At 43.0% G+C, this 13,700-nt stretch overlaps 1 protein-coding gene across 3 annotated transcripts in view; it reads left to right on the top strand.

The window, feature by feature from the left end:
• LOC148034742 (uncharacterized) overlaps positions 1-13,700 on the top strand; it is an 85,253-nt gene that overhangs the window by 10,741 nt on the left and 60,812 nt on the right. For 2 of the 3 annotated variants that reach the window (XM_087679698.1, XM_087679700.1), the window contains exons 6-8: positions 12,369-12,440; positions 12,523-12,594; positions 12,685-12,756. In XM_087679698.1, the coding sequence (XP_087535824.1) occupies positions 12,369-12,440; positions 12,523-12,594; positions 12,685-12,756 (216 nt within the window). The remainder of the gene's footprint in view (positions 1-12,368; positions 12,441-12,522; positions 12,595-12,684; positions 12,757-13,700) is intronic. The other variant, XM_087679699.1, reaches the window with a different exon arrangement.

The raw sequence follows: 13,700 nt of genomic DNA, 5'->3' as shown, positions 1-13,700 counted from the left end.
CCCGAAACTCAACGTCGGGAGAGAAGCTACTAGCTCCATGCATCCATGGAAGAAGGAATATGAAGGCCTCGTCACCAAGTCGCGGCTGAATCTCCAAGGCCCTGATCTAGGTAGATCCTCGAGATCGTGGGTATCAATAGGTGAGATGACCGCTGACAGGAAGCCACCCCTTCCAAGGGTAGAATTAAGGTAAAAGGCCTCCGCCAGGGTGTGCGAAGGATTGAGCGGTGGATGGGGATCCCCTTTGAAATTGGAGAAATAGGAGCCCCCTTTGAAGTTGCAGTAGATGTAGATGCCCCCTCGGAGGGCAAAGAAAGATCAGCCCCCTCTAAATCCCTCTTTGAGGTAGATAGGGAATCTGAAAACTCATGGATCACGGACTCTGAAATGTCTGAGGATGAAGGAAGTGCCGCAGGTTGTGCCGAAGGTGTCTAGGGTAGTGAAGAACTTCCAGAGGTGGCCTCTTGAACCTGAGTAGGCGAGGGTGATGGGTGGGGCTCAGACCGAGCAATGAATGGGCGAAAGTCGTTGCTTCTCAATGGAGTTCGGGAAGCCGAAGAAGAGGAAGGAGTCGAGCAACCACTGTCTCTCGAAGGAGTAGATTGACAAGGAGATGGTATCAAACAATCACTGTCTCTCGATGGAGCAGACTGCAGAACCGTGGGCCGTGGTAGCCTTTTTACCCGAAAATAGGTGGGAGAAGACAGCCGTTGGCATTGCGACGATCTCCAAGAGGTCGTAGCACCAATCGATCCTCCATGTGCTCGAAAGGACCTAGTGCATATCGGGTGCGTCTTATTGCCTTGAGCATAGTACTTTGATAGCCGATGCAAAACGATCTCTGAGGCCCAGAAAGGAGAGGTGGCACAAGAAGTGCCAGGTGGGAGACGCATATACTTCGGGGGGGTGGGGAGCAAAGGTCGAAGTCGGCAATCTTCGGTGGTGTGTCCGATGATGCCATAGTAGGAGCACCAAGTAGTCTGGTCATCTGTTGGTAAAGAAGCTGTTGGGTATTTCACTCAAGCCTCACTTACGCCCTACGCTCACATAGGAGCACCCAATAGTCTGGTCATCTGTTGGTAAAGAAATTGTTGGGTATTTCACTCAAGCCTCACTTACGCCGTACGCTCACATAGGAGTATCACCGATCAGTAGGACACTGGGGCACTTTTTACTCTTGGTAGGAGAGATTTTTTCCCCCAGACTTATGGTATTATTTCGTATGTGCTTATGACACACACTTACAGGCACTTACCGTGTTCGGGTGTGAACACCCCTTACAACCCTAAGGTTTAAGGGTTGTACCTTGTACTTTCAGTTTACACTCTTTCAGTCTATTGCATTGGGTGTCGTGCTTCACTCTCACACTGTTTACTGTTTTCTGTGCTGAGCTTTGATTCTGCCGTCCTCTCTCACATTTGGTATCAGAGCATTGGCCCTGCTCTGCTTAGTGCAGTTCAGCTCAGCTCCACTCAGTCTTTGGGAGCTTCTGGCTCAGTCCAACACTGTTCCATGTTGCCATTGCCCCCCCCCCCCCCCCCCGGTCAGTTTCAGCACTACCTGCAGCAGCTCGACCTGCTTCTTGAAGCCGTCTAGCCAGACACCTGCTGCCCTGACAGTCCAGACTGCACACACTCCGCCCATCAGCAGTCACCTCGCCTGAGATCAGCACTTGCCTGGATCAGTGCCTGCCCCCTGTGCGATGCCACCTGCCAGACTGTTGCACGCCTCACCTGTGCCTGCCTTCAGCACCGCCTGCAGTCGCTAAGCCTATCTGTACCCGCCTGACGCCTCTTGTTCGCCCATCGACTGCACCCCTGTGCCGTTTGTCACCTGTCGTGCCCCTGGTATCACAGCCTTCAGACGTCCTGCCAGCTGCTGCACGCTCTGCCCGTCAGTCACGCCACCTACCTGAGACGGCTGCCTGTCAGACTGCCTCGCCACGTCAATCGCAGACAGCCCGTTTGAAGCGCCAGTCAACCCGCCTGACACTTGCTGCCAGTCAACCCTTAAATTTTTTGGTAATTTTTTTAAAATTTTAATTCCAGCATAAATTTCTGGAAGAAGGGGTTCCTACCCAATAGTCACAGCATTCAGAAACGTGTCTGGGACACTTTGGATGCAAATTTCTTGGGCACATTCATAAATTTTTTTGGGGATTTTATGTTTTTTGAGGACATTGGCATATGTATTGCAGCTACAGTCACAAAAAGACTGTTTTGAACACATTTGAGGCAGGAAAATTTGGAGATTTTGCAGGTACAGTGTTGCTAAACACTGATTGCACGTTGGACTGCGTGCATTACGAACAGTTTTGACGGAGTGCACCTCTGTACACTAATTGCAGAAAGTTATTTCCTGTAATTTTTGGAAATTTTCAGATTTCCAGTGTGGTCTTGCTTCGACATTGCTCTTTTGCTTTTTCTTGGTAATTGATAATCATGGCAAATCAAGGAGGAGATGTCTTCACCTATGTATCCAAGGAGGACGGATTGGATGGAAATAACTATTCACTTTGGTCCTTCATGATAAAGAATGTACTTGTGGCAAAAAATCTTCGGGATTATGTGAGTGGAGAAGAAGCTCGTCGACCTGGAGTTGTGGCTCCAGCTCCTCCTCCTCCAGGGGGATGTGCACAACAGGCACCTCAGCCTGTTCCACTTCAGCCACTTCCACAAAGATTAACAACTCAAAAAGCTTGGAATACACGGGATGCACATGCTTTGTCACTGATTGCATTGGCAGTTCAGCGGTCTATCATCCCCCACATTCGTTCAGTAGCTTCTTCATGAGAAGCTTGGCTAACTTTGGAGCAGATGTTTGCAGGCAAGAATGAGTCTCGCATCTCTTTCTTAAAAAAAGAGCTAGAGACATTGACAATGGATGAAGGTGATTCTATTCAGGATCACTTGAACAAAATTCAGGACTTGCGAGAACAATTCATGAATGTTGATGAGTACTATTCGGATGCACAGATGATATCTACCACTTTAAACTCATTACCTCCTTCGTACTTGGCTTTTCATACGGCCTTAAGCCTCACCATGAGGATTGCTGCACAGCCAATCATTTTTCTTCAGCTAGTAAGTTTGCTTGGAGCTTTCAATTTTTGGCACGCTTCTCGAGGCTACTTCTAAATCCTAATTTCTGCTGTAGATTAGGGTTTGCAGTAGAGAAATCTGAAATTTCTCAGCCTCCAAGGGTCCAAATGCTGAGATCTTCGGAGCAGGCTGTGAAATGGCTAGGAGATGAGAGGGAAAGCTGTAGAGAGAGAAAATTCAGAGTTTTGTTGCAAAGAATGACTGAAAATCAGTCAAGTGCAGCTGCTGCCCTGCCACAACAGCATGTAGATGCAAAGTACTAAAGAAAATCAGTCATTTACTGCTGCTGCCATGTCTCAATAGCCTGTAGATGTTGTCTCTTGCCGTTGATTGGTCTTCTTCAGCCCTTGGCTGCCTCAGAAGGTCCTCCAATGGCTACAAATCAGAGCAGGAACCTCTCCTTCCTCTCTCTTGTTGTAGACTGAATTTATAAAAATGCTTCTCTCCAGCCTCTAAAGACGTTTTTCAGACTTGCATGGGCATTTTTAACAAGTGGCAACCTTCCCAAATGGTTTTTCCAGCATTTTTCATAATTAATTATTAATTTTTAGCCTTTAAATACTGAAAATTAATTTAATAATTATTTTGGTGCCCTAAAAAATTATCAAATTGGACAATAATTAAATTGGCTAGGCAACTTTCATTCCCGAGTGTCTTTGCACCATCTTTGACCATCAGATTGGCATTAGGTACCATTAAACGCCACTTCTCTAGTGTCACCAACTAACACTTATGGCCAAATGAATGACCTAGACCAACAACTGGCACCAGATACTACCAAGTACCTGTGCCGCTTAACTTATAGCAACCTTTGCGTTTTACATCCCGTGATTTCTTCAAGTCCTAGGCTTGTAAATTTACTCTAATCCTAGTTGTACCTCATATGTGCAACATTTACTTAATCACGTTATTAAAATTAATCCACATGTTAAGTGAGATTTAAAAAAATACATGTCCTCATGATAGCCCTCCCCCTTGAAATCCTTGCAATCGTCCTCGATTGCTCTGCCAAATGCATCAAAAGCAAAGTATTACATTGGAATTTCCATAGGGCATCATAGTCAATATAACATTGCGCATTGTTGTTCAACCATTGCGCGTCGGCTTTAAAGCTTAAGGAAAAATCCATATGCTGAAAATTACCAGCCAACACAACATAGCATCAGACTAACAAAGAATCTCAAAAACATTGCTAGATTATCATGTGACATGTCCATTTCTCATGAGCTCAACTCATCTGGCAAAACCAAACCATAGTATAGCGAAAACCAAGCATAAACTATGGCTAAAACATCAATGGCATTATAACATATGCTGTTGTCCATGGAACTAGATGTAAACCATTGAAAACTGAGCATAATCTGATCATAAACTGATCACCTGCTGATCCGAGAAATGATCACAAACTGCTGCAAATGTGACCCCAAACTGATCACAAACTCATTGCAAAAACTGACCAGCAACAATCAGTGCAAAAACAGATGCACAACTGATCCAAAAAGTGACCATAAACGGTTCTAAAGCTGATAAAAAACTAAGCTGAAACTGATCAGAATTTTTAGCTCAAAATTGAGGAAAAATTCATGCCAAATTGATCATAAGCTGATACAAAAGTATAGTTCCAGTGCGCGGATGAAACTGATACTCATCTGCATATATCTCACAGTGACTAGTACACTAAGTAGTGAACTCATGGCAAACATACTGTGAGCGCAGTACCTTGGATGCATGCTGAATATATCCGAGATCCACTACATACGAGAGCTCTCCATAACTGGAAGAGGGGAAGTGCTACCTCCCCTTTGAGCATCAGGCAATACCCTGGACCCTTGCTCTGCTGAACCAGACGGAGCCCGAACTAAAGTCGTCTCTAACGGAAAGACATCTAGGTAAAGTTGCAAGAACTGAGGATGTTGTGCCAAGTCATCCTCTTTCCATCCATTTGGCATCCATTGGTGAATAATTCTGAAATCTCACCAAGTATCTCTTGGAAACTTTACTTTTGACCTTTCTTTTCTTATGTGCCAAAATTTGCTCAGGTATCAAAACCTCATCTAGCTCCTCAACCTCAGGCTGAATTTCAGTAGACATATCCTCTGGCACATCACCATGAAAAGGCCTCAATAGACTGACATGAAAGGCATTGTGTATCCACCAATGTGGAGGTAATTTCAGTCGATATGTCACATCACAGATCTTCTCCAACACCTGGAAGGGCCCATAGTATCTCATACTCAACTTGGGATACAATCTTTCTCTTCCTTTCATCTTTTTCAGCCTTGCCTTTTCAAAACATAGCAATACATAATCACCCTTTGCAAACTGCAATGCAGGTCTGTGGCGATCAGCTGCCCTCTTTTGCTTTTCTTGCGATCTCTGAAGTGCATATTTTATCTTTGCATGGGCTACATCCAAGTTTTTCACATAATGATCAGCCTCAAAGATCTTATCCTTAGTTTGCAGAATAGGTGGTATCTTCTTGCCACCCTCAACCACCTCAAATGGAGCTTTGCTCGTAGAACTATGCATTGTGTTGTTGTAAGCAAACTCAACCAAGGGCAAATATTGGTCCCACTATGTCTTTTGGTCTGAAACATAGCACCTCAAAACATCTAACATTGGAATTTGCTTCCTTAGACCGATCATCTGTCTGTGGATGGAAGGATGATGAGAATTTTAGCGTGGTATCCATATTCTCAAACAAGCCCTTTCAAAATAAATTGGTCATCCGGGGATCTCGATCACTAATGATCGACTCTAGCATACCATGATACTTAAAGATGTGCTGCAAAAACAATCGTGCCATATGATCAACCTTTATTTTCTTCCTCATCGGAATGAAATGGGCTTGTTTGCTAAACCTGCAAATGATAGTCCATATCCCATCATTCCCTGTAGGTGTCTTAGGAAGCTCAAAAATGATAGTCCATATCCCATCATTCCTTATAGGTGTCTTAGGAAGCTAAAAAATAAAGTCCATTGCAATGCTCTGCCAAGGCCTATCTGGAATAGGCAAGGGCTGCAATAAACCCGGCATCTTTTGCCTATCATGCTTTACCTTCTGGCATACGATGCATGCCTTAACAAACTGTTCTACATGATGCCTCAAAGTTGGCTAATAGAAGAAATGCTTCACTGCCTTGACCGCGGCATCAATATCTCTGTGTCCTGCATACGGAGCAACATGACTTTCAGTGATAACTCTAGGCCTTAACTGCTTTGTGACACATAGTCCTTCATGCATCATAAGAAATCCATCTCTTAGCACAAAGTGTTCATGCCTTTGGCCATTGCAAAGCTGATCATAAACATTAGCAAAGTCCGAATTAGCAACATATTGCTCTTTCATGGCATCCAACTCAGTGTAATAAACCGTGTTGACGGCTGAAATTTGTGGCTTACGTGAGAGTGCATCAGCCACAACATTCTTTTTACCATCAATATGTACAATCTGAAAATGAAACATAGAGAGAAAATTTGCCCATCTCATATGCTTCTCTGACAGCTTTGTTTGCGTGAGAAAGTACCTCAAAGTTTGATGGTCTGTCTGCACTGTAAAATCAGCTCCCAATAAATAATGTTTCCATGCAGATAGTGCATGAATTACATCCAAAAGCTCTTTCTCATAGACATGCAAACTCTTTTCTGCACTGTGGAGAATTCGGCTCTCATAAGCCACAACTCGGCCGTCCTGCATAAGAACAGTCCCAATGCTGTTACTGCATGCATCACATTGAACTATGAATGACTTCCGTAGATCAGGCAACACAAGCACAGGATCTGAAGTCATCTTTTCCTTGAACTTTTCAAATGGTGTCCATCTAAATGGCACATCCTTTTTCTGCAAGGCATGCAATAGAGATGCAATTTCAGCAAACCCACGTACATACTTCCTGTAGTAAGAACATAAACCCAAGAAGCTGCGGATCTCATGCAGATTTCTCAAAGGTGGCCATGATTGTATTGCTTCAACCTTTGCAGGGTCCATGCGAATACCATCATCCGATACAATATGCTCCAAAAAGTGGATTTCATGCAAGAAGAATTCGCTTTTCTTGTCATTGATAACCAGCCTATGGTCACGCAGTTCATTGAACACAACATCCAAGTGTTTTCTATGCTCTGTCTCGTTCTTTGAATAGACAATCATGTCATTTAAGAAAGTGCCCACAAATCCTGTATATGGCCTGAAGATACGATCCATCATCCGATTAAAAGTGGCAGGAGCATTCGTAAGTCCAAAAGGCATAACAAGAAACTCATACAATCCAAAAGATGTCCTAAAAGCTGTCTTAGGCATATCTTCTAGTCTAATGCGTATCTAATGATACCCACTTTTCAAATCTATACGGCTAAATATGGTTGCCCCTTACATAGTCAATCATGTCATCAAAGAAAGTGCCCATAAATCTTGTATATGGCCTAAAGATACGATCCATCATCCGATTAAAAGTGGTAGGAGCATTCGTAAGTCCAAAAGGCATAACAAGAAACTCATACAATCCAAAAGATGTCCTGAAAGCTTTCTTAGACACATCTTCTAGTCTAATTTGATGATACCCACTTTTCAAATCTATCGGCTAAATATGGCTGCCCCTTGCAATCTATCCATAACATCATCGATCCGGGGAATCAAAAAGTGATTCTTTATTGTGATCTTGTTCAGAGCACGATAATCAATGTACATATGCCATGAACCATCCTTTTTCTGCACCAAAAGCACTGGAGAACAAAAAGGAGATGAGCTGGGCTAAATCAACCCTTTTTCTAACAGCTCATTTACCTGGGTCATAATCTCCTCTTGTTGGGCTGCACTTACTCTATAGGGTGGCTTATTAGGTGTGCTACTTCCAGGGATAAGATCTATGCCATGATCTTTTGGCCTTTAAGGTGGTAGCTGCCTTGGAAGTGACTGAGAGAAGCAATCAACATACATTTCAGAAATGACATGCGGTCCTTCTTTAACTTAGACATGTTCCCAACATTCTCACTATCATCTTTATCCTTAGTAAAAACCAAGTACGCTGAAAGATGATTTTTCATTACTTTAGAAATGGCAACTGCAGATACAATAGGGACAGATTCACCTTTCAACTTTACATCAAGTGTGAGTATCTTTTCCTTATACTGAATAGTGATCTTTTTTGCACGAGAATCAATCACTGCATGCATACGGTGACACCATGGCATATCAAGCAATACATCACAATTCTCAAGTGGAGCAATGAAGAACTCTTCGCTGTCCATATATCCTTGTATATGCAACCGAAGCTTTCCAATGAGCAGTGTGACAGGCTTTGCATGGCCTTTACATGCCATTCCAAATTCCCCCATGGGTCCCATCTCATCCTCTCTGATGGCTAGATAGGCGGCCATGTTAACAGAGATGAAGTTGGCTCGTGCACCATTATCAAAGAAAATCAATGCATGTTGATTCCTAATTTTGCCCCATGCTCTACACAACTCAGTAGCATCATTGTTGGGCTCATCACTAACAACATCGGGCACCAATCCCACTAATGTTTTAGGCTTCTTTCCTTTAGAATCTCCCTGATTTTCTCATTTTCCAGCTTGTTGCCTATTGGGACAGCCCCTTGCAATGGAAGAAGAAGAGAAGTGGATGCTGAACCTGCTAGTGGTCTTTGCCGTCATTGGAGTGGAGGATCTTTGCCGCTGTTTGAGCAAATCCAGTTGTGATACCATGTCAAAAGATGGCGTACCAGCGAGACAGTAGGGTTTGCGGGGAGGAACATGGAGTGAACTCGGTAAACACTCAGAAGAGAAGAGAAGAGAGAAGAAACTCTGATGAATGGAATGATGAAGATCTGAATCATGGAGTGAATGTGATACAAGGGAACAAGGGTGCCGTAGCATAAGGAAGATGATGAAGATAGCCACGAACCACGAACCACAATGTCCTCCTGAAGGGGTGTAAGGGTAGTGGAGAGGTTGGAGAGAAGAGGTGACGGATTGAATGAATCAGCTGTGAGGAATGAATGAGAGAGTGGCCTATAAATAGGCAGAGTCAGTCTAGGATGGCGCCCCTTTTTGGGGCTGCAAGCCCTAAACGCAAAATGCAAAAATGCAAAAACACAAACTGCGGGTGAAGGGTTTCTCAACAGTTGGGTGTTGGGCGGAGTTGCTAGTTGGGCATAATGGTAGAGAGGTTGCAACTCGGTGGCAATGGTAAGTCCTTAGTTGCATAGAGTAGGAAGATGTGATCCATTGCTATCAAGAGTAGTTCAAGGAGACACACAAAGGTACAACATATGGCCTAGGTAGGTATGTTGGGTCCAATGTGCCCCTACCATGTAGTGTCCCCCTTTTGACATTCCACATATCTCCTCGATCCCCTAATGTTCCGAGACGTGACTTGTGGCAGTTGGTCAAAATGGGACATATCAACTCAAGATGCAAGGGACTAGAGATCTAGGGACGTAGGGGATGCATCTTGGACCTTTGCCCACAGTGTCCCTCGTTGCTATGATCCTCTACTTATAGTGCGCCTATCCATCCTCCTTGGTGTGCTCATATGTTGTCCATGCCTATGCCTACTTAGCCAAGTTACAGGATGCAACAAGTACTCGAGTTTCACCATCATTGGGAACTAGTAATTGGTCTTGGGTCTATGTTGGACCCTCGACTTTCCCACCTTGATCATATTCATCAATTGAAGGCTCCCAATGCTATAGCGGATGTTGAGTGGATGCAAGGGTTACTAACCAAGCTTCTCTCATAGCCTGAGCACTTTCCCCTAACATTTCACCATTGGAGGTATCTTATTCAATCTCGATATTGAGTCGTAGGATTTTTCCATCAAGGGGATGACTTGAAATTCAAGATGGCCAAATATGGGTGTATACTCATTGAGTTTGCAAATACTAGCTCATTGAAGTCTGATGATGATTAGGTTATACCATTTCTAACAAGTTTCCCTCTAAATAGTTTAACTTCATACATAAAGTCATTTTTTTGCCCCCCAATTGCCCACCCTTTATGAGTTTGAATGCCGGTTGTTGTGCGAGGCTTAGTTGCATGGTCAAGTCCACAAAAAGACCTCCTTCCCATTGCCTACTTCAAAGGGGCTTTAGTCTCCTCTTCTTCGAAGGGGAACTCTAGAGGTGGGAAGAACTCTCGAAAAGGAAAGGCCAGCCCTAAAGAGGGTGACACCCCTTCTCCCAATGACAACTAAGAAACTAAACCATTTTGGTAGCAATTGCCTAAAAAGAATAAATCTTGTACTCACTGCTACCACTTGGGTCATGTGGATGAGGAGTGTTATCATAAGGCCCAAGGTCTTCCATCTAAATCTTCTCCTAAGCATACTGTGCTGCACCCAGGAGTGGTACTCCCCCAAGCAGCCAAGAGGGGGTCCTCTTCCAATACTTGCACTTGTTGCTCTGGTTCCTTCTAGTTTCCTATGTCCACTTGAAGGTATGGCTGTTTGGTCTTGTGCATAGGTCGCGTCAAACTTCACACCCTAGGCTCACGTCATCACTCTTTGGAGGGCTTTTGATGCTGCCACAGTTTGATCAGTTTCCCCCCCCATTTGAAGAAGTGTGCAACGGTGGCCAGACAGATGTTCTAGGTCCCGTAGGATACCCTAGGCTAGTCTAGCTTTACTTCCCTCCTTAGGCTATTCAAGTTGGACCCATAGGTTACTTTGTCCTTTAGGTCACTTATCTTTAGGACTTTCCTTTACTTTCATTGCACACATTATTCATTTATTCATTGTATCTTTTGTTGCATGGATTTACTATCTGCTTTGTTTTTCTTAGCTTAGCACCAAAGCATCTCATTATTAAGTAGTGATCTCTTTGGTACTACATGGTGGGTTTTGTATTTTAGTTAAAGATGAAAATTGCAGGTATCATCGGTCTTGATTGGGTAGGCCATTCCATGGTGGCTTCCTGAAAGTTGAAGCCTCAGGCATCAGCAGCTGCTTCTTCAACACAACTCTTCTAGCTGAGTTTTTTTACATCCACTTCATTCACTAGGTTGTTGGTACCACAAGACCGACATCAGCTCCTCCTCTACCTTCCCCATCAACATCCATGGTTTGAGTGCGGGTGCTTACTCCCCAGGGTACATGCAGGTTTCTGCTTTGTGTTCATGTCTTCAACATTGACGTCCCTTCCTTGTTGTATCTACCCTTTTACTTTGCATACATCATTGCATTTCATCATTTTATTCATTCTTGTAAAAGGGCACTCACTGCCGGGGCGAGTGAACAAGTTCCCCATGAGGGCATTGTCCAAGTGACACCTTGCTCCATGAGCGTGCTCCTTTGTGCATTACTCCTTTGTATTTGTATTGGGTGTATATGTTGGGCACGTTGATTGGGATGAAAACTTGCATTGTGTAGAATTATTTGCTTTTACCTTATGGGCAAAGCATACATGAGCACTCTATCACTTGCCAAGGATCCTAAGTAGCTACTACACTACATTTACCCTTTCCCTCTTCTATACCTCTACAATGACATCTTTTATAGTTTCATATGCTCTCGTCTTCTCTTTGTGCACACAATTCCTTTCCCTTCCATTGCACATTCTAACAGATCTGCCTCGTCAACTGAGTGCCCCAACTGAGAGCCCCAACTGAGAAGCACGTTTTGAAGGAAGAATATGTAGAGGATGGTACCTAGATGATGAAGAAAAGGAAGTAGAAGAGAATGGAGTGTTGTCCTCCACATCAAGAACATAATACTGCATTAGGACTTCAGTGAAGGAGTGGCTTAATTAGACTCCATAGGATCCCAAGATGGAGTCTCAGACATTCTGGATTAGTTGTGTATTGCTCATGTAAACCAAGCATTATATGAAAGCCCAAATGTACACTTTGTAAGAGCACGAGCTTTGATAACATGTGAAGATGCACTAGTGTTTGTGGAGAAAACACTGAGAGTATGCGAAATAGACTGAATCTGTACTACTTGGTGTGCTAGATGTTGGGTGCATGAGGACAATCCGTTCTAATATTATCCAATTCTTCTTTATATGCCTCTTTGGACCTTTTTTTTTTCCCTCACATTGAGCATCATTTGTGTGTGATGCACCAAATGAAGGATTCTCCTTCACATTGTCTACCACCAAGAACTCCGTCTCTTCTGTTACTCTTTTATATTTTTGTGTCTTTCAGAGTATTAGCAAACTGTAGCATGTTGTTCTTATGCATAATGTTTCTCTTATTGTGGTTTTCTAATGATGGCTATGCTTTTAGCTTTAAAGAAAGTTCAATATGACCTTTATGTTGAATGGGTTGCAGTTACCTGGGGAACAACTCCATGACTGGACCACTGCCCTCTGAGCTTGGTAGCATGACAAAACTAATAGAGCTGTAAGCTGCAAGATCTTCTACTATTGCCGTAGGGTACTTTGTGTTGTATTCCAATCAGTGACAACAATCTTTAAGAATGCAGGAGCTTGTGGAATAATACATTCAATTCTTTGATACCTGCTGAGCTTGGGAACCTTTCAAACCTGAGATATTTGTAATTTTCTGTCCTGACATAAGAAAGTACGGAATTCTTACATAAGTTTATTGGGCATCTGGGGATTATGTTAAGTTGCTGATTGTGCAGGAATCTGCATGACTGTGATCTTTTTGGGGGTCTTCCTTCTGAGTTTCAACACTTGAAGAGCTTGCAAAAATTGTACGTTTTGACATCTTCACTGGTAAAAGATGGGCATTTTATGCCTGTTTAACCCAACTGTCGAATTAACCATTTTGTAATTCAATTGTTTACATGCTAGATGATACTGTTTGCTATAACAGCTTTTGAAAGGTCCTTTGGACTAACTTTGTGTTTTGCATGTGTAAGTAATATGCTTGTTTATGAAACAAAATTTCTGCAACTGCTGAATGAACCATTCAGTAACTCAATTTTTAACATGCTAGATTACGGTCCATTATGACAGCTTCTAAAAGATTGTGTGTATTAATCTTGTGTTTTGCACATGTGAGTGATATGCATATTAATGAAACAAACTTGGTGCAAAAGTAATCCTAGATGCACAAAAACCACAAAGATGAGGTTGTACAATGCTGCAAATGCATACAAACATTTATACTAATTTTTCTCCACACACTTACACTACACAGACCTAGCATAATTCTTCACATCAAGTTTTGCCGAGGGCCAACTACTAGGTTTTTACTAGTATTTCACAGTGATAATGGGCACCAGCCATCTTCTACTGGAGTGTTATCACACCATAAGTCGGCGAAGGGGGCATGAACTTGAGTTTATGTCCAGCTCCTTGAGAAAGACTTAAGTTGGCAGAGTGTTTGGACTTAGCACCTTTTTTCAGAGCAATATTTCCATTTACAGGGAGTTTTGAGTCTGAACCTATGGACATAAATAATCAACTTAGTCAATATTGGGATTTTGTTGCTTCTATTTGCACTTATACATGCTTTAAAGGACATTAGGAACATGGCTAAGTTTCATTCATAACATGCTTTAGGGTTGCTAGGATGTAAATTGTATGCATGTCTCAGTGCTGGCTGAATCCATATCTCACTTCTTTGCTTGGTGTGATCATTGAGTTAGTGGTGCAGTGTCAATTTAGTGTTCTCTTCTGTTAATTGTGTTCT

Source organism: Lygodium microphyllum, chromosome 6 (genome assembly GCF_053477565.2).
Source record: "Lygodium microphyllum isolate KBCC chromosome 6, Lygodium_microphyllum_v1.1.10, whole genome shotgun sequence".
NCBI classification, from domain to species: domain Eukaryota; kingdom Viridiplantae; phylum Streptophyta; class Polypodiopsida; order Schizaeales; family Lygodiaceae; genus Lygodium; species Lygodium microphyllum.
Note: the sequence above shows the minus strand (reverse complement) of the source record. Positions and strands in the feature narration are given on the sequence as shown.